Here is a 22,064-nt window from a genome sequence, read left to right as displayed (position 1 = left end):
GAGCCACATAAAGACAGTTTCAAAGTCGGCCTTCTATCATCTGAAGAACATTTCCAGGATTAAAGGACTAATGTCTCAGCCAGATCTAGAGAAACTCATCCATGCGTTTATCTTCAGTCGTATTGATTATTGTAACTGCGTCTTCACAGGTCTGTCCAACAAATCAATTAAACAGCTGCAGCTGATCCAGAACGCTGCTGCTCATGTTCTCACTAAAACCAGGAAGATAGAGCACATAACACCAGTTTTAAAGTCCCTCCACTGGCTCCCTGTAGCTCAAAGAATAGACTTTAAAATACTGTTGTTAGTTTACAAATCACTGAACGGCTTAGCACCACAATACATTAAAGATCTGCTGTTGTTGTATCAACCTTCCAGACCTCTCAGGTCTTCCGGTTCTGGTCTGCTCTGCATCTCCAGAACCAGAACCAAACGAGGAGAAGCAGCATTCATCATCTATACACCACAGATTTGGAACAAATTTCCAGAAAACTGTAAAACAGCTGAAACACTGACTTCTTTTAAATCTCAACTAAAAACCCACCTGTTAAGAATTGTATTTGAAATGTAATCAATTGCAAATTTATTGATGGAACTTGACTTAATGTCGTGTTTTGATTATTGATTCTATGTTGCATTGTGTTTCTGTGTTTGTAATGATGTAAAGCACTTTGAAATGCCTTGCTGCTGAAATGTGTTATACAAATAAAATTTGATTGATTGATTAATTGAACTAAAGCTAAACCCCTGGCAAATTTTGAAAAACTCAAAGTGGGCAGAGCCAACACACACGACCAAGTGTGGGGATGAGTGGGTGTGATCAGGACGAAAGAAACACTGTTGTCAACTTGTCCATTTTGTATCAACACTTATCAATTTTTCAGACTCCTCTAATGACTTTCATCAAAACAGCAACTGACTAGTGATAAAACTAACGACTCTTTTTCTGTGTTGTGAGAGACTTTTATGCTGACAGCACTCTGCAGCTCAGCCTCAGTGCGTCTGTCCTGAGCGAGCAGTGAGAGTGGCCATTAGCCGCCATTAGCTTCTCCAACTTCCTGGGCTCTTCAGCCAGTCAGAATGAAGCGCTACACAGTCATTTGTTAAACACCATACCTTCACCAACAGTCAGAGCAGAGCAGACCCATTGCAAATAAATCACAGATTTGTAAAAGCTGAGCATTGCTATCTATCAATGCTCGCTAGTTGCCATGGTGATGCTTACTCTACCATCTTTTGACTCCCCACCCAGGCTGGCACAGACAGGAGAAAGGATGGAACCCTAAATAACCTATTTTGACAGTTCAGAAAAAAAAAAGTTTAGTAAGGAAAAGTTGATTTGGGGATTAATTTCGCTTCCAGTTTCTTGGCACGACTGCTGAGCCCTGCTCTGTCACACTAACCGAGTTTCCATTGACCATAAAATTGCTCAAATTGGAAATGCAAATTGGAAAGCTCGACAATAATAAAAAAAAAAAAGATCATTTTTTCATGAAAAGATTTTGCAGTAGGACGAGGTGTTTTTTTTATTTTTGGATTTGTCACAATTGGTGTATTTTGCAAAACTACTCTAGAAACACTTTTGCAGCCCAAAATGCTGCATTCGTAGCCGCTCCCAAGTAGGCGGGGCTTGTTGTTTCAACGTCTGAATAAGATGCAGAAGTCTCCTCTGATTGGCTGACGGCTGTTGATGGCTGGAAAATACTGTATATCTCCTGTTCACAAACGTCGCCTCCATGATTTTAATGGCTCACTGTGTGAAAACCTTATTCATCTGTGATTTCAATTGCATTTACTTAAAGGAGACATTGCACTTGCCAAACTGTGTTTTTTGACCTTAGCAGAATATTTAAAAAGTTTTGCGCACATTTATAACAGGAAGGCAAAGCATATCAAACGTGGTTAGTTTGTCTTTTCCAGTTTGTTGTCATTTTCTCTTTAAAATGGGAGAAAGGAAACCCAGCTTTTGAAATGTACTTCTTCTTCTTGTTTTATTGAACTTTGATGCCAACACTCAGATACTGTGAATATAAAAGATCATCCAGATCATCCACCTGCCAAACCTGACACTAGGCTGTGTTTGAAGTGTTGTGTGATTGGTCAGAAGTTTGTTGCTGTGTTTTATGTGGAAATGCACTCTTACTTCGCTGTCCAGCTTCTGTATTTGTGGGAGACATAAATACTGTTTGAGGAACGTAAATCGGATGCGGTGAGGAATTATGTACATCTGTACAATCCTTCACTTTACAACTACAAAGACTGTCAAATTATTAAAAACTGCTGGATGGAAATTGCATCGTTGTTGTCCACAAATAAAGCTGCCTGTACAAAAGTGTGTGCAAAAACAAACATACAGGATCCACATGTCTCACATCAACTGTTTGGCTTTGACACAATTTCCAGGTTTCTTTGCATTTGGCATAAGGTGCTGTCTGGACTCATTCAACCTGCTTTGGATTCCACACCAGGTGAGCATATTTCTGAAAAGCTTAATCTTAAAGCTCAGTTAAAAAGTTCAGCAAGGAGAAAGTTTCAGTGGCACTCGAATTTCGAAAACATCACACTTTTACGTCGTTGTGGAATGGTGCCTTGAACAGGAAGGACAAACTTAGATCTGCTTCCAACCTTGTCTGTCACAGTTCCACCTGTTCACGTTTAAGTGAGTAGCCATGTTTTGTTTTCTTCTAATTTCCCAACTAAGGTACAGTATGTGACTACATATTTATTCCAACAGAAAAGCAGAAAGTTATGGATAATGTATTAAAACCTCCTTCAGACTCAAATCAGTATAAAAAGTAACCAACTATGCTGTTGTTACTTTAACCTAATGGGAACTGTTACTGCTGCCAAGAAGAGTGATACTCACTACCAACTCCAGTGGGTATGCCTGTTGAAATGCTTTCTTAGCACAAAAAGTAAATCACATACCAGCAAACCAATAGACGAGGTTAAGAGGATCTCTTGAGGTTCAAACTGAGCATCAGGAATGGAAACAACAGAGATTTAAACCTTGAATATGGAATGCTTTTTGATGTCAGATGTGCAAAACTCCTGATCTATTACACAAACATCCCTCAGGTTTACAGCGCACAGTGCAAAAAAAGGAAAGCACTAAGTGAGCAGCCTTTGAGTTGACTGAAATGTCTTGTTGAGGTCAGAGAATATAGACAGTCTGATGTGAGTTCATGTAAAGACCCAAATAAACACTTGTTAAAGCTAAGATATGTGAAATACAATCTATATCATTTATTATTATTATTATTATTATTATTATTATTATTATTATTATTATTATTATTATTATTATTATTATTATTATTATTGGATATTGGATAATGGTATATAACAAACATGGACTCCCATAGAAACACACCCATTATGGTCCCAGTAGGAGAATAATCCAAAACCCCCAGCATGACCACCTTAAACTGACCTAGTAAAAGTCCAAATTTAAGTTTGATTGAGGGGATGTAAACACCTCAAAGCCCTCCAAAGTACCTGAATTAAAATGTTACTTCAATGCATGCTGGGCCACAGTTCCCCCATAGCGATATAAAAGCAGTTGTCACAAATGCTCAGGGGTGGCTTAGCCATTTATTAGGTTTGCAAGATTTGCATTTTGTATTTGCTAGGGTTATCTTTGTCTGATTTTGCAATTAGATGATCTAAAAAGAAATCTGTTAGGGGTAGAAACTTTTTACAGTGCTCTATGAAGTCTCTCATAAGATCGATTTTGACACAAATGTAGTTCAAAAGTCTCAGAAATCTGCTCAAAAATAGAATCAAATGAAAACATTCCATCTAGAACTTTCAGTTTAAATAATTCACACATTTCATCTTAAATGTCTTGTTTGTGCAAACTCAGTAGAAGAAATATGGCCAATATTTTAATTGGATTGAGATACCATGACAGGTTTAAAGTGAAGGAGAGGATGACAGTCTGCTGGCTTCCAATTCGCATCATAAATGTTAAAACTGAACATCATCTAAATGAAGGAATATGCAAGTATGCCTAATTTATATGCTTTCTCACATAAAGCCAGAAGGAAGGAAGCTGACGATAAATCACCAGAATGAGTGTGTGACTTTACAGCCATCCAAGACGGTTCGACAGCGCACTTGGCATAATGTTTGAAATAGTACGCTGTTGGCAATATGTTTGAATTACCATAGTTCTTGTATTGTCAGGGAAGGCATTGTGCGACTGTGCCAGGCTCCATGAATCTGCATAATCTCAAGGAGAAGCCGCTCGGCCTCAAAGGCATTTATGCAGCTGACAGCGTGGCCCCTCCATCACAGTTTCATATCACAGCGGCAAGAACATAAGTAGGGGAACGCATATGAAAATGTGTGTTAGGTGAGGAATGAGCGCTGTCATTACTCCTGGCTCTGACATTTGTCATTTTCTGTGATGTGATGCATTTGTCCAACAGCAGTTTTGTGGCTCGCCTGCCTTGCAGAGGCAATATGAGGCGTGTTGTTTGTGTAAAATAGAGAAGCATGAAGTCGCACTGCCAAAGGTTTCTTGACATTTATTTAGGTAATTACTTGACCCAGAAATTAATCCAAGATTGATTATGATGTAATTTTTAAGCAACGTGAAGCTCGGAAAATGTGTAACTGGACGAAGCACCAATTAATCAATTTCTGCTTGCTAAGTTGATTTTTTTAAAGCGTTTTCTTCAAAGTTGATCGATAGAAGGCAAGCAGACAGTAGTGACAGAGAGCAATCCCAAGCTTGTGCTTTCTTAGCAATTAGGATGGCAACCTGACAGAAAGTGGCTACTTATGAAGTGGGAGAAAAACAATACATTGTTTAATTTTTAATTATTTTTTTTTGCAAAAAGAAACCGAATATTTGGGACACCATAGAGAGGCTCTAAGTCCTCGATGCCGCTGTTGCAGGTTTGATTCCGAGTTCAGAGAAACATTCACAGAGGGAAAGCACAATAAAAACATGCATTAACTGCAGCATTGTTCATTAAAATGGCACAGCACTACTGATGTATAGAAGACAACTTACATACAATAGATGCAAAGATGTTTCAGAGCTTTGCAGTAGGGAATATATTTAGGAAGTAAGTATGTTAAGTATATTTTTGTCTCTATTTGTATGTTTACTTAAGTTCAGTGATTGAGTGCTTTTGCCACCACTGATACAGAGTCAAAGACAGATGTCAGTTCCAGGAGAATCATTACAGCAGGTCTTCCAGAGTGCACTGGCATCAACATGTCATAAACACTTTGAGTAAATTTGTTAGTGTGGAGTGGGAAGACTGATGTTTGTCAAAGATTTCATGTTTTTGCCATAAAAGAAATGAGCCGTTGTGCTGCGGCTTTTTCAGGGAGCTTTGACATAAAAGAGATTTTGGAAGATAGGCCTTTAAATTTTAAGATGTGTAGGATCCAAATTACACATTTTTATTATTGACTTAACAACATCATGCTTGAGAAAGCTTGTGACCATACCTGTTAAAAGTGAATGTTGCAAGCTTCTACAATACAACTGTCTGTCGTAAAAAAAAACAACCCAAAAAACCTTTTTAGACACCAGTGGAAGTGTGTATAAATATCTGTTTTTTACTATAAATGATTAGTATTTCTTAGCCGTCTCCACATCTGACTCTAATCAATGGCAGTTTTGATCAGTGAGATCCATTGTTAGCACAGCAGTGTGAAGCACTGAGAGTGGCCATCTGGTGAGGCCAACACTCTTTCAGTATAAAGGTTTCTTAATTGCACTTTCAGCTGGAGTTAAATCTCTGCAACTTCTGGCTGAAGGTATAATGAAGGATTAAATGAGATCAAACAGAGAGAGGAAAGGTTGGGATTACGGATTTGTTTCCAGATGCTGATTACGTTATTATAATTGAGGTTTACATCAGATGTGTCTTTATCTTTGTTATCACTGTAAGCACAGGCAGGTGAAGCGTTTTCCATGAAACTCGATTCTGCAAAAGAAAGAAAGCCGCTCACTTCTTTTGTTTAATGAATATGACAAGTTAATTAGCTGATGTGACTGTTGGAGGAAGCCAAATACTCCCACATAAACAGGGTGCAAACAGGTGTCAAAGAGTTTGTTTGTAAAGTAAGCAATGTTAATTGGTTGCAAAGTATTTAAAACTATTTGCCAGTGCTGGATTTAATTGGATATTTTTAGGCCATCTTTGGCTCTGTTGCATTCTGTGCCATAGCTATATAGAAGTGGTTTTCTGTCGATATTCCCTTTTTTTCAATGATAGGAAAAGAGAAAATGCTCCATTTCGACTGTTTGTTTCAGCCCTTTTGTGCTTTTGTCTTCTTCCAGCTCATTCCCTCTTCATTTCTGCAATATTCCAGTCACTTACGTTTTGAATGGCTTGGAAATGTTTTTCAGTTCAACAGCTGCAAATGGTTTTTTCCAAAGAGTGCCGCCTGGAACAGAATTATTATTATCATCACACACATAATAAACAATTGTTTCCTCATTTGGCACTTTTTGCTGCTCATTGCATTCTGATTGTGGTCTGTTCCCCACCATTCTCTGCTGATTTGATATGTTGCAATGCTAATGTATGCCACAAGAGGAAAAATGCTTAAGTTAAAAAAAACTGGGACAAATATTTACACTTTCAGTCTGTCTAGTCATCTCTCTGTTGATCTCATTCTACTATAGTAAAAGTACAGAATTCATTAAAACCAACATCCCTGATATTTGAAAAAAGTCCTGAATTATTTTGACCTTCTTTAACAAACATACACACACAAACTGCTATCCACTAAGTGCAACAGAAGCATTTTTTCCCTTTATACTTTTTAAGCTGATCAGAATCTCTGGGGACTTTTATTCATTGTGGAATTACTTTGTACTTGCCCTGGTTATACTTGCTTCTGAATGGAAGACAACAATTGGAACTCAAACAAGGCAGGATGAGGACTCATATGTTTCCAGTCACCAAAACACAGTATGAGTAGTAGTAACTAAGTAGTAACCAGTAGTAGAAACTACTAACCTTTACATACTATTTCTATTGGCCACACAGGAAGTCATCAAAGCCACTCAGTCCATGTTGGCCACGCTTCCAATTATTGAGCAACTAAAGTCGGAGCAAGAGGAATGTTTAAGGCATTTTGTTCCTGGCAAAGGTATTGTGGCCCTACTGCCCACAAGGTTGTTTACAGCAAAAACAATTTCTGGTAGGCTTCATCAAGCTGGCCCATTACATACTTCATGGCTAAGTGTTAGCGATTAGGTAAAAACAGATCCAATCTTCTCACACCTCTAGCAAGTAATTGCTTCTCAATAGCTAAAGGATTGGACTCTTTGTACAAAGCAAAGCAAAGAACAAGGAGCTGGTTTGTATCAGGCTAATATACCTTATATATATATATATATATATATATATATATATATATATATATATATATATATATATATATATATATATATATATATATATATATATATATATATATATATATATATATATATATATATATATACACAAAGAAATCAAAGTGGAAAGACATCCAGTGAATCCTGGGGTTCTGTTATGTAAGTCATCTGCAGTATAGTGGATGACTTAGAGTGATCCATTGAACCAGTCTCATCTGCAGTGTGGAAAGAAACTGAATCAAATGTCTAAAAGTCTTTAACCTGGCCAGAGGAGATTGAGTGCAGCATATCTTTTCTCCACTATTTGTTGCTATGACATAACTTTACATGTACGGTACTCTAATTGTGTTTTATCCCCCATTGCAATGTGACAAGTTGCTTTCCTGCTGTGAGCTGAGTCCATACTGTTCCAGCCCCACATTGGGTACATCACTTCCTGAGGTTCCCTTGGACTTAACCTTCTATCTGCTCATCTAATATTCATGTTGGAAGAACACTGGCTGGACTTTAGAGTTGGTCATAGAAGGTGAGGTGATCTTTGGAAGCGACAGGCTAGATGTTGAATATATAATACCTCCATAACACTGTCTTCTTAAAAATATTGAAATAGCGTAATTTATGTGTTGTTGCAATAGTTCCATGACCGTAACACATAGATTAGACATTTTGCCCTGGAGTTTTTATTTAGCTTGTATTGTCTTCGTAGAATAATAATAATAATGCTTTTGAACCCCAGTCTGTTTTTGAGTTACTGATTTAAGATGTTGATGTTCCATATGTACCAACAGGTATCACTGATATGACACAAAGTCCAAACCCCCATGAGAAAACTTTTCAGAAGTCTGATTTATGGTGGGAAAGTAGTTCAGAAACATTTTCAGCAACCATCGGCTCATATCCTGTCATTCCAGACATAACAACCAAGCCAGAACTTACTCTGAACACTGTGGAAAGTAGTTAGATATCGTAATTGGTGACAAAACACCTCATGTTTCAATTTCATAAGAGAATTTGACAGTTGCTTGAATAAGTATTGATGTGAGTTCCAGATTTCCCCCCACAGTCCATGAGGAGTTTCAGTTTCAGTCGGTGGTTGGTTATATTTGATGTAACTCATTTCTTTATGCACTGCGTCCTTAGTCCGCAAACTGTCTGTTTGGTGTGGAAATGAAAATAAGATATTATCTGTGAATTTATAGCCATGTTCCTGTCTGATGATGTCGAGTCAATATACTCTGGGAGATTATCTAGTTTCATCCTGTTACGCCCGAGTCCAGCAAGCCATTCCATGTAGCACACTTGATTCTGTAGATTGAGTGATATTGAGTGGTGGGCTGAGATCTCCAAATGATTTTACTCTCCCCGTATCATAGCTGACAAAGAAATTAAATATTGATTCCCGGTGTGTGCCCACAGGCTGAAATTACCCATTCTCTCTGCTGTCCTGCTCTCTTTCCATCCCTGCTCACTTGCCTATTCTATTTCTCCTCCCACTGAATTCCCATTTTTATGCCTCTCTTCTTTAATATTGCCTCTCTAAAGGACTCTACTCACTGTGACTGTTTCTCTTTCCCACTCGGAGTCTGTTTTAAGCCTCTGTTGGTTGTACAGGAGAAAAAGAGAGAAATTCAACACTTACTCTTGTCTAAAGCTCCTCTTCAGCTGATAAACTGGTGGTCTATGCCGCTACATAACCCTTTGCCACTTAAGCCCTTTTTTTCTGAATTTAAAAACCTGATAGACCTTTAAGCCTTTAAATACCTAAATATAACCTCAAATTGTCTTGAAAGCAGCTGAATATGTTCTGAAACATATTCACATATTCAGCTGTTTTGTCTTTGCTATTTTGTTGCAAAAAAAAAAAATAATAAGTGGAAGGTGTGAATCCATGTCAGGGGAGTTGTGTTACAGGCTGCACACTTCTCCTGCAGAACTCTAATTGCATCACTTCCCATCAAACAAATCACTGCTATTAATTAACCCTCAGTTCTACGTGGCAGGAAGCAGATGGATCCAGTTCTCTCCTGCTCGACTGTTTACTCCCGGACACACCAGCATCATGTTGAAGGTTCTGAACACATTCTAAAACCAGCCGGTACAAAAAGAGTTATACAGCTAAAAAATATATGAAGAGTAATAAACATGTTACCATGATTTAATTGCAGCTTTTCTGTATAAATATTTGTCTAGTTCTTAAATTTCAACATTAAAAACCTGCTGAGAAAGAACAAAAGTTCCTTTTTTTCCTCCCTCCTCTAAATAAGCTCAGGAGAATGATTCCTAACATGAGCGATGGCTTCGGAGTTTGTAATGGCAGCCGGCTGCAGTTACGAGCGTGCTTGTTCAGTTGCGCACTTGCTCACAAATTGAATTGTTCAGTAGTAGTAGTAGTAGTGCCTTTTTTTTTAATCACAGGCATTTATGTAAATTGAGTTCAGATGAAGTTCATTCAATATCTTGCCTCTGCAGCAATGTTCCTGTGAAATGAACAACCAACAAATATAGTCATGATGACAGGTACCATTGGAAATGCAGAGCCTCATGACATGATGGCTTTGAGAGAGTGATTGTTGGTGTCTCGTTAGAAACCAAACAACTGCTGCAAACAATAGGTACATGCCTCTGTGAAATGTGCTTCTTCTGTAAAATACGGACTCGCATTCAGTTTACAAAAACACAGGAAATGAAATTAATTTGTGCTGATTTGGTTTAATTATATGGAAAGATTAATTTTGAAAGGCATGTTAATGTTACACAGAAAATAGGTGCATCTGTCGTCACTTTGAATGGCTCAATAATCCTGGGTGCCACATCAATAGTTTCAGCTTTAATGGAATGATTATTCAGAATAACCTGATCGAGGCAAGAAGAAAGCTGTAATAATAAATCCCCCTCAAAATTTTCCAAGTCGTTGTTTGTATGATACTGTAAGGAACCTGTTCTTCTGCAGGGACAGGAACATTACTCAGAGTAGATGGAGTTTGACTGAAGATTTAGTACTGCCAGTTGCCATTAAAGAATGGGAACACAACAGCTCCCAATTATTTAATGTTGAGTAGATATTCATTCATTCATTCATTCATTCATTCATTCATTCAGTCAGTCAGTCAGTCAGTCATAGTGATTTTTTAAATTTACTTTTTTGAGCTGTACATCATGTAATAATGTTGTTCCATAATGAGAAACACACCTTGAGTGTTGCTTTGATTCTTTCATGCACATTAAGGAATGCCTTTAATCTACATGGCAACCATTCAGTTGTGCAAAATGTCTGTATGATCCTAGCAACACCTTCGAGGTTCAGCTCCTCCTCTGAGCTGCAGCTTCCAAGCTTTTCCCACACAGATCACATCCCCCCCAAAAAAATCCCCTCTCAGCTCCTTCAAACTAGCCAGCAGTAAATTAGCAAACATCTGGTGGCACTGTGCGTCAGCTGGGCTTATTAGACAAGACACTTCTCAGCGAAATGCTGGTAAAACGAGACCCAATTTGAAGCCAAGTCTCTTTTCAGTCGTATTTGATGTATTTGGCAGCTATAGGTAACATGGTTACTTGGTTGTGCTATAAAATGGCGGAATGTGCCTGGAAAGCACATAATACTCCCCCTTTAACAAGCACAGTCTTTTGAAAGACTGCAGCAGCTGTTGTCCTGATGGCAGGAAGTAGAGCAACCCTTGAAAACGTGTTCAACACAAAATCTACATAGTTGAAAGCACAAAACATTTGTCATTGTGGAACAAATATGACAAAAGACAGAAAATTTGAGTGTGCTAAAGGATTCGTCTCTCAGGGGTCTGTCTCTGTAAGCTGGAAACATCTTCCCACTGGGAATTTGCCCAATTCTAAAGACAGAACTGTTTCATCTCCTTCAAGCTGAATGGATTCCACTGGTGCACGGCAAATTTACAATCATACTGCAGATTCTCAATCATCCTGAGCTCTGCGATTTATTTTGGACATTGCTCAAGATCTACTACTAGGTCAAGACAAAAAAAAACAAAAAAAAAACTTTTTCTGCTCTAAATCAAAGTTTTGCATTTGAAGTAATGTTTGTGTCATGGTGAATTGCGTATCTTTGGAAATATGTTTTTTCACGGCATGAAAGAGGTTTTCTTATCAAATCTGACAGTAAGGCACGTTCCATGATTTTTTTCCTTCTCAGGATGATGTTTACAGTGTAACTGAGGGTGTTATTGTGACATTAAAAGCTTTTCAGTTAGTCAGAGCATTTAATTAACCTGGACTTATTTCAACCAATACCTTTCCAAAATTTCAGTGCTTAAATGAAGTTTGTTACAGTAAATAGTGTTCTATACATCACACAATGTCATAAAAAAACACTTATTCACCTTTTTGAGTTCCATATTTGCTCTCACCAGTAGGATTTTTAGACCTCTGGTCTATTCACTGGAGTGTTACCTTTATGTTGATACCAGAACCAATCAAATACAACTTGCAGTTCTGAGATATATTGATTTTATTTTAGGGATATCAAATTTCCTAAAGATGTCCTCATTGTCAAAATGGGGCATTTGTGTGTAGAATTTTTAGTTTAATACAATGTGTAAAAAGGATGTAACATAACAAAATGTGAAATACTTTACGGATGCCTTGTACATTATTTCCTATTTAAACTGAGATGGCTAATGGTGCATTGGGAATCTTGACAGTTTTTAATTGTTCAGAGATCTGCTTAGATTTCTTATCAGTTGCATTGAAACTAAAGACACATAAACTAGCAGAGTATCCATATCTACTCTCCACTTTTCCACAGAGAGTTGGAAATCCCCCTCACCAATGGCCCTTCATCCTTGCAGTCTTGTTGAGGAATTAATTGGAAAAGTTTGGTATTAAAGAGAAATTTTACTCTGTGCTGAGGTTCCAGGTATGACTTATTGCCCCTCATTCTGTTCGACTGGGAGCTTGTCACCACAGCTGTTCATGTCCAGAGAACAGCAGCCTTTAGGAGTGATAAACTACAACAGGCTGACAATGTGTCAGTGACCGTGGCGACAATGATTGGACACCAGAGCTCTCTCCCCTTTGACAAACCTTGATAAAAGGAAACTCTAATTAAATGCAATGGGCCAAAAGGACATTGTGACATGCGGTGGGCTCAGAGGACGTGGACAGTAGAGATAAGCCTTCAGTTGATTGACTGTTGCAGTCTGTTTGCTTCCGCTACCCACTGTAGTCTGAACAATTTCTGTTCCAGCAGCTGTGTTGCTCTTTCAATTACAGAACAACAGCGGAAAGCATCCAGTACTGCTGACAAGCTGCGTGTTAGCGGTGCTGTGACAAAAGCTTGGAGTCAGCAATTAGCCACAACACTACCCTCACCACGTCCCACATTCTCCACGCACTGCTTCCTGTTTAGCTAGATTTAGACTTGTAGTTAAAAATTCCGATTAGTACTGAGTCTTCAAACAATTTGCAATGTCTTGTTAAAGACAAGAAGGTTTTGCTTAAGCTTTTAACGTAATGTGGAGATTCAGTGCAATGACGGAATAAATATGGGGGATAATTCTTGAGATTATTCTGATTGCACATCTTAAGCATCCAAGAAAAATGATACATTTTAAAAACACATTAGGTGTTTGAAGGCTGGGACTCAAATATCAAGCTGCGTTTCCATTCCAAATGTGTGCAAAACTTTGTAAATATTCAACTAATGCAAAAAAAACCTCACAATTTTGCAATTGTGGTGTTTTCATTAAATAAGAGATAATTAAAATTACACGTGAGTTAGTTTGTTCAGGCTATAAGTCATTAAAAACATGCCTTGCTGCCATACTCCAACCACTTCCTGTCAGCTTCTTAATCTTTTCTGCCAGTAGAAACATCATGTTGCTCATCATGTGACTCATGTGAAAACAAGTGTTTCCATTGCAGTTTTGAAAAACACCTTCATTTCACTACAGCTTTAAAACACCTCATCCTTATGCAAAAAACTTTTTATAGCAAAACGTAAGTTCTTTTGGAAATTGGCATGTTTCCATTATGCAAATTTATTTTGGTAATTACAATTTGCTGAATTTTATGGCCATTGGAAACGCAGCTTCAGTCTTCTCGTTTGATATGGTTGTACTGTAGGTTAACTTTGGTGGAAACCTGTACTTACATATATCATTGCATTATTATAGCATTTTGCTGGCGACCATTTTGTTTAAGCCTATCATTCTATTTTACTTTTACTTTGTACAAACCAGTCCTGAAGAATATATACCCATTTTATCCATTCACCTATTGTTTCTACTTTCTCTTTCAATGGCACAGGAAGACAAGCATCTTTAGGGAAAAATATTCTCCATTCACATCAACTTCAGTCTAATTTGACCCCTGCTTATGCAGTTTGGCCAGGCAGTTCAGACAGGCTGCTACAGATTTTCTTGTACATGTCAAAACGTTCTGTGGTCCGATTTTTACAACTCTGACATTTTATAGGCAACATTCACACAGCAGGTCTTGAGGCTTATTTCCAGTTTTTTGCTGATTTCTTTTTGTTTGTTTTGGGGGGGTTTTGCGCAGTCCTTTATACAACTTATTATCTCACGTCAATGACATCATGGAGACTAATTTGGGGGAAAAAATAACGACAAAAAAACTCTGCATATGTTAGAATTTTAATTTGTAATTTTAGTGGAATTATGCAAAGGTTTTGCTGAACAAAAGATGCAGTTAGGTACTGCTATGGGAGTAAAATTAGACTATGTGCAGTGGGTCCAGGTCATTAGAAAGAAAATTCTACTGGTTTAATGAAGGTTATTTGTAGATGCATGTATTTGAAAAAAAGATGTACAAACAGGCTAATTAAATTCCTGATATTGGATAGTTCAAAGTTCAGGTTTAAAAGCTACAATGGCTGGCAAATCATTTCAGAAATATACAGTATAAAACCACTTCTATTGGAGTGGTATTAAAAAATATATTTTATTTTATTTATTTAACATTTAATTAAACTGATTGAGAACACATTTTCATTTAAGACCCATTAAATCAGTCCCTTTTTTAACAAATGCAATTATGTTGCAAAAAATACTTAATAAAAAAGTTCTACGATTGCAAAATGTTTCAAACTTGAAGACCTGTATTGTAATCAATGTCACAACTTCAGTGGCAGACATGGAATAACATTTCGACAAGCTTCTGAAGCACTCACTTATTAATCACAATGCTAAGTTATCCTTAGTATTTTTTTTTTTTTTTCGTTTTGTTCCAAGTTAACTGAAATACTGAAGTACTTCTGTCAGGGTCATCTGTGTTTTTCTGCAGAAGTGTCAGAATGTGTAAAATGCTCCTTTTGTGTGATGCATTCCAAATTGGACAAAGAAAGCTTGAAAAGAAAGAATCCAGTCTAGCTCTACTGACCTTTTCTTTATTGTATGTATTCTATGTACTAAAAGTCTCTTTTGTGATCTGTAGGCTCTTAGTGTTTTGTTGTTCAGCTGTCAGCTGTAGGTACCGACAGCAGTCAGAGGGAGGATTCTTTATCAGTTTGTTGTTGCTAGAGATGGCAAAGAAACAACCCACTCTCCAACTCCAGTCTGAATAAATATCTGAATTATTACAGGTCTTGCAATGTCACAGTTCAGTCAAGAATTATAATCCAGCACAAATAACCGTTGCACATTATGGTTCCTTTCATGGAGCTGTTTTATTTTCCCCATCAAGTTGATTCTCCAGTGTTTTTTCTCACACTTCTAGAGACAGTTGCTGAGTTGCATCCGTGGAGGAAACTGTCCTGGGCCCAACGTGAGCTCCTTTCAGCTGCCTGGAGATGTGAGTTTCTTTGCCAACGAGCTGGCTGTTCCTACCGTGGAATTCGCCTTTGAGCAGACCAAAGCAGAGAGCACAGAGGTAGGTGTGGCCTAAAGCGTCTATTGTCTTCACGTTTCATTGACCAATTGGATTGTTTTCAGTTTGTGCTGCCATTTCTAGATTAATGGAAATGTTGCGTCTTATGTGAAGTGATGTCCAACACTAACTGAGTTTGTTTCCAAGGTGAGCACTGCTCGAATTGGAATTCTGAAAATAAATTAGTTCAGTGGAAAAGAGCCAATTTCAAAAAATCTCAAATTTTTTGATAAAAGGTTTTTGTGATTGGGTGATGTGGTTATTGAGGTTGCAAATACAAAACACTTTTTTTCACATCACACCAGTTCGTAAACAGCAGCAACACTCTTATTTGTAGACACACTGTCCTCCTTGGAGCTCCACCAGAGCCCTCACAGCATTGCTCACTTCGTCAAATATTGAGTTTGTCATGTGAAAGTGTTGAATCCATAACTCTTCTGTAAAATTCCCCAAAACGCTGCATACATAGCCATTTCCAAGTAGACGGGGCTTGTTGCTCCATTGCCTGAATAAAACGCCAACGTCTCCTCTGATTGGCTGATAGATGATGAGATCTGGCTCCATGACTGAATTATGAATATATATGTCTTGTTTATATTCATCATACCATGATTTTGAATGACTCATCACATAAACAAACATATTCTCATTGGGATTTTAAATGTGTTTCTCATTTGCAAAAATGTGTTGTTGTTTTTTTTCAACATTACCAGAGTGCTGAGTTTTGCACACATTTCTAATGATTCAGAGAGAAGGACTTCTCTAAGTTTCACTGTTGCTTTCATATCAGTCCAACATGACCTTTTAAGTCGCACTCACTGATACTGCAGTTTCACTGAAAATACAAAATGTTTGTCAGTGCATGTTCATAACCAAGTAAAAGGCTTCAAAATTGACTCTTTAGGTGCCATTGCTAATGGAAGAACATGCAGATTTCAATCACAGTTGCACATCTTTCATTGGAACCAGTCTGACAAAAGCTTTGTCAGTGCATGTGCATGGTCAATTCAATAGTTTTCAGGGAAAAACGTGTGTTTAATTTCAGAGCAGCAGCAAAAGACAGACATGTTGAGAGTGTAGTTAACTAACTTCTTCAGGATTGAATGTGACAACCACCATCCTCAGCTTGTAAAACTAATAGTGCTATTTTAGATCTTAAAATCATTTACAAACCCAGTTTGACACAATGCAATTTGGATCTTGTCTCTGCGAGCAACAAATACGCATCTTAGAGAGTAGAAATTATTCATGCCCATATTCGCTTCTATTAAGAATGCAATATGGATGTGTGTTGCATTACCTGGGGCTAGAAAAATAGAGATGTTTTTATTTTTTTTTCCCCCAGAAATATCAGCCCACTCAAATGTGGAACTCCTGGTTCAACCGGTAACTAGGAGCTTAATTAATGTAAGAGATCTTCATGATGTTTATCTTCCTCTAAGGCTTCCTATCAGCATTAAAACAACAAAAGGCAGCGAAGATAAAGTCCAGGCTTATTTAAAAGCCCAAATTAATAGTCTGATACATAAACAAGTTCTGTTAAAAAACTTCCTGTAGGCAAAGATTACCATAAAATCAGCAGCAATTGAACTCATTGACATCGTTAAAAATTGGAAGAATCCAATTTTCCTCATATCTGAATTTGTAGGAATTATCAGTGAGGAAGCTGGGGGAGAAATTCAAGGTTTTTTTTCTTGGCTGTTTACCTTCTGACAATGTTTTGGTTGGTTAAAGCATTGATTTCTCTATTCCTGCATTTTGGGCTTGAGGGACCACCATCACAGTGAAGCAGTTCTCATGTTGTATTTTATCTTGCTTTTCCAGTTCACAAAAAACCCGAAGAGCAAAAACATCTCAGGTTTTACTTGAGCTTAAAAAAACAGCAGAGCAGTCAGACATGTTGATGATGCTTTATGTGTTACATATTTTCAGTTCATGACAAAGTTCTCCTGATCAAGAGGTTTGTAACATACATATTTGATAAAAGTTAATGTAATTTCTCAAATACATAAAATCAGATGCTGCTGTTTAAGTACAAAATATATATTCAGCTCAATGTATATTTTCATGTTGTACATATACAGTTGTATATACATTTTGTACTTAATATATTTTAGTTGTAAATAAATTGTAGAAAATCACAATTTGAGGTGAATCAATTGTACAGCTGCATGCTAAAATGGAAATACTTCAAATATACTTTGTACACTGTAAGTATATGACTTTTTTATGTACTTTTAATTAGTAAGACTTAAGTATAAGAATTACATTTAAATAGTATTTTGAACGTATTTCAAATTCATAAGCGTTATACTTTTGAAAAATTAGGTATTTAGTATTTTGGAGAGATGTAAAACTGAAGATGCCTTCTACATTTAATGTTAAAGACCAGTAAAGGCTTTGCTGTAGAACCTCTGTCACTAAAGTTTGTTTGATGCTGTCAGCCATGAACACAGTTATTTGTTATTACTTTGTTAAACGATTTTGAAAGAGATTGAAGGTGAAAACATGTAACATTACATCTGTTACAGTAATTTCATTGTGAGTTTTGTTTTATTTATATACAAAATCTATTTGAAAATAATACATATTGTTTATATGTACAGTATACTGTATATATATAAGCAACATATTTTAAAAAATTGCTTTTAAGATATACATTTGTACAAATACAGCATAATTTTACAAAGATTTTCCATAGTCTAATTTTAATAATATATTTAATCATAATTTAAAGTATACTTCATAAAAATATATTGTTATGAAGTGTACAAAAATATATTTAAAAGAGTATTAGAGACATTAAGATTAAATCAAAAATGTAAAATGAATACATTAGGTATTATTGTGTCACAAGGGTTATCCTTGTTATTTTATTCCTTGGTATTTTTGCTATGTCCAGATTGTGTTATAGCTATTGCCTGTTCTGTAATTTGTTTCACATTGTATATCTTTATGAGATGTGCAATGTGGGGCCACTTAAATTTCCCTTAGTGGAATAATAAAGTTTACATTGAACCATGCATATTGAAACAACAGAGATGTCTGTACTCAACATCTGAAAACAGTGTATGTACAAAGTAAGATCATTTCTCAAAGCACATTGATGTGACTTTAACCATATGAGCATCTTTTAGGGCTCTGTGTTCTATGGTGATAATACAGATTACAATACATAATCTGCCGCATCTGTAATTGCATCCATTCATCCTCATATGCTGAGCAAACAAAGTTGTTGAGTCTGTAATGTGTTGTGAGAGTTCCAGATGTTGTGTACAGTAGCAGCTCTGAAGTGTTCAGAAATGAAATGTGGTTCACTGAACAGTGTTTGTTCCGTATTTAACATCTGTTTCTCATTTCGTCAAAGTGCTCTCCTTCGTGATGTGATTATGCACCTCTAGCAACTAAAGTTTGTTGCACAAAGTTGTTGGTTGAGCCATCGTGAAAAAATACTACTACGTCTTATTGATACCTTATAGGGTTAGTTTGTTAAATTCAATTCAGTTGTGCACAAAAACATGTTTTAAAAATGACTATGAAGTAATGGCATTATGAGGCCAGATGTGCAACTATTTCTTCCTCATTGGGATTGCGTGCAAATTCTCAAAAATGTCCTTCAGTCTGTGTGTTCTCACCTCTGCGTGCAGAAATCTGGAAGTAAAATTCTCTCCCGTCGGTGCAACGTGGGTGTCATTTCTGACATGTGTCATCAGGCAGATGCATTGGCTTTGGGGCTCTGGAGGGAAAAACTCAGGCAGGGCACTGAGGTGTGAGAGGAATATCTGACAAGAGCTCATCTTTGCAGCTACATGTTTCAGGGCAACTTTCAGGTTCAGGTAGGGATAGTGAAATATTAAGTCAGTGGGATCTTCAGCTTGACTTTGGCAAGTGCTGTGTTTATACCACAGGCTATTCCTGCCGCGCTCTACAGATAGAGACAGCTCCTCCAGACAGGTAGGGACGAAGGTGGCAGCATTCTTTTGGCCTCGTACCTTTTGCATCTTTGAAGAACCCATACCAGAAAAAGTTGTATGTCTGTTACAAGGCTCAGTGACAACAGGTGAAACACGAAAGCCGTGAATCTAACTTCGTATTGTGATGATAATCAAAGAGGAAGTGTCTGTGTTAGCTGCTGGGGACAGGTGGTTCTGGAAGCAGTGCTATGGTGTTGAGTCCAAGCTAGCAGCCTAGAGACAGCAGCAGGTCATTTCTACTCCCCCAAAGTGAATCTTCTGTGTGTCTGGCTTTCTAACATTTTCTAACATGCCCCTCTTACTATCCTTCAGTTATGGGATGTCTTCAAGATGACATGACAGAATTATAACCCTGTATAGACCCCTGAATGCCTGCATATGTTTACTTTCAGCATGTGTAGTTCAATATTTAACAGGAACCAGACGAGGACTGCTACCAGCCCTACTGAAAAACTTAAAGGAGACTTAAAGTTATTGTAGCAGACCCTCCAGAATGAAAGATTGTGGCTTTATTGATGAGCAGTGAGGTTTATTGGAAGTAAACCCTGAGTTTCACTGTCAGAGCTCTATGTACAAACACACACAAAGAAGACGGTGTGAGCTACAAAAACACACTCTTACAACCGTAACGTTTGAACCAAAAATTAACGTTCACTACTAAAATATATACTCTTATTCAAAAACTACACCAGTATTCATTTACAATAAAACAAATCCACAATTTCAACCAATCAATAATAGAAATATAGTTATTTACAAAATAAACATACCTTGCGCCTCTATAAAGGGGGTCGCTAATAACAAGATAATGATGTTGTTGCAACTTGTCTTCTGTTAAGGTTGTTGTTACGAAGTTGTCCTATCAAAATAAAGGCATCAAATCAAAAACTGGAAGTCAACCAGTCAACCATATATCATACAAAATAAAACCAATAAGTGCTAAAAAGGGGATATAAAATAAGGAGCTTAATGTGGGGTTATTCACAGTTATATTTTTCCTCCAGGAGATTTGAAGGACCTGTTTGTTTGTCACAATGATCTCTGGGAGTTTCTAACAAGCCATTTGTTTGTTATGAGAACCCAGGATAGGGAGTGCATATTGACCTGGTAAAACAATGTAACAAGCTGCTCATTCAGCTATTGAACTGCAGTCATAGAAACAAGGTCGTGAGGCAAAAATGTACCAATGTACAACAAAAGATTAAAAATCTATGCAAGTTAATTCACAAACGCATTATATCATCACTTCATTTTGCTTTAGATGTTTTTTACACAAACATGTACTTTACTCTAGGGACAGACTCTTGTCTCTGTTAAGGCTGAATAGGAAACCCTTTGGCAGGTTTTACTAATAATTATTCCCAAATTCCCAAAAGAGTTCAACATTGAAGAAGGATAAAAATGAAGGATAAGATGTGCAAATTCCTTCCAACCCAACTCTTAAACAATTAAAGAACCCCCCACCTTCCTAAAAAGAACTTTCAGAACAAAAGTTTATTTAATTCAACTAATAAGGCACATGTACTAATGGTTAATTGGTGGAATGCTCCAGCCAGATGGCCTTTCACTGTCCTGGTTTAAAACTTCCACTCCTGAATAAAACACGTGCCTCTTTTTTACCTGCTGCTTATGCATGCAGATCAGTTCACTTAGCAGCTTTATTTGTTTTTCTAGAAGTAGTTTTGGGTCTTGCATGTGTTTTTTCATATTGATCACAACGATGTTGAAAAAAATACAAATGATGGTGATGATGAAGCTCAGTCCATTTTCTAGTTGAAAATATCTGTGTGAAGGGTCAAAGGATTGCTATTGCTAAAAAGCCTTTTATTATAATATGTTTAATTTTTTTTTCTAGAGCACATATTCACTTTGATTTTGTACTGTTGTGTGAGTGAGGTTCAGAATGTGGTCGTAATTTTCCTTAATAATTAACATTTCATCTAGTTTGATCTATCAACTATAAAACTGTGTATCTCTAAGAAGTTCCTTTTGCAGAGATATGTTGCAGTCTGCATTATGAATGAACTGCTCTGACATATTTTTTATTCAGAAGTCCCAGTGCAGGAAGAGCGATGCAGCTAACATTATACATGCACCAGTAAACATGTGATTTAGTGCGTTTTTTTGAAAGGACACACAAATGTCACAGCAGTTTTATCTAACAGGTACTACTGGAACCCATTGAGGCTTGATCTTGTGTGTTGTTGTTTTTTTTTTCTTCTAGCTGATATACCATTTTATTACATCAATTTTACAGTGGCATTTGGCATTCCTCATGCAGCATGTCTTGACTGTAAAAACACACTAAATTGAGTCTTGTTTAGTGGCAGTGAATACCTCACTGTGCTACCAGTCATTCTGGAAGTCCGAAGCTGATGAGAAACGATGGAAGTATATTACAGCTGCATCCAGCTCTTCTGCTGTCAGGCCAAAAACAACTATTAACAGCTACTAACGGTGGGAACACCAAGGAGGACTCGCATAAACTACACACAAATACATAGAAACACTTCCCATCTTGACTCCACATCTTATCTGAGGTCAGTTCACCTACTTTTGAAATATTTTTGGTTTATTTGGGAGAAATAAACCAAACGCACACACATAAACACAGATATTTATATTTATAAATCTGTGATTCACCCTTTATGAACTCCAAAAGGGTGAATTCAGAAAGAGAATAGCTTAGAAATACAAACAGATGCCAAGACTGCCAATAAAAGAGACAGAAGCCAAAGGAATAAATAGGTCAACGTCTCCACCAGTCTAGATGAAGAGTATTCCTAATGTCAGGGTAATCACACATGAGCCAACCCACCAAGAAGAGAAACTGAAAAATACTAGAAAAGTATATTGGAGAA

The 22,064-nt window shown here is 37.1% G+C and overlaps 1 protein-coding gene across 4 annotated transcripts in view; it reads left to right on the top strand.

Moving 5' to 3' along the window:
* naaladl2 (N-acetylated alpha-linked acidic dipeptidase like 2) overlaps nt 1-22,064 on the top strand; it is a 399,262-nt gene that overhangs the window by 283,024 nt on the left and 94,174 nt on the right. For all 4 annotated transcript variants that reach the window (XR_002753301.1, XM_023339997.1, XM_023339998.1 and 1 more), the window contains one exon: nt 15,080-15,232. Coding sequence is in view for 3 of the 4 variants with exons in the window: in XM_023339997.1 (XP_023195765.1) it covers nt 15,080-15,232 (153 nt within the window). In the remaining variant the exon portion in view is untranslated. The remainder of the gene's footprint in view (nt 1-15,079; nt 15,233-22,064) is intronic.

The sequence above is a fragment of the Xiphophorus maculatus genome, chromosome 9, assembly GCF_002775205.1.
Source record: "Xiphophorus maculatus strain JP 163 A chromosome 9, X_maculatus-5.0-male, whole genome shotgun sequence".
In the NCBI taxonomy this organism is placed as follows: domain Eukaryota; kingdom Metazoa; phylum Chordata; class Actinopteri; order Cyprinodontiformes; family Poeciliidae; genus Xiphophorus; species Xiphophorus maculatus.
The sequence above is the reverse complement of the archived record's forward strand: the minus strand, read 5'-3'. Positions and strand labels throughout refer to the sequence as shown.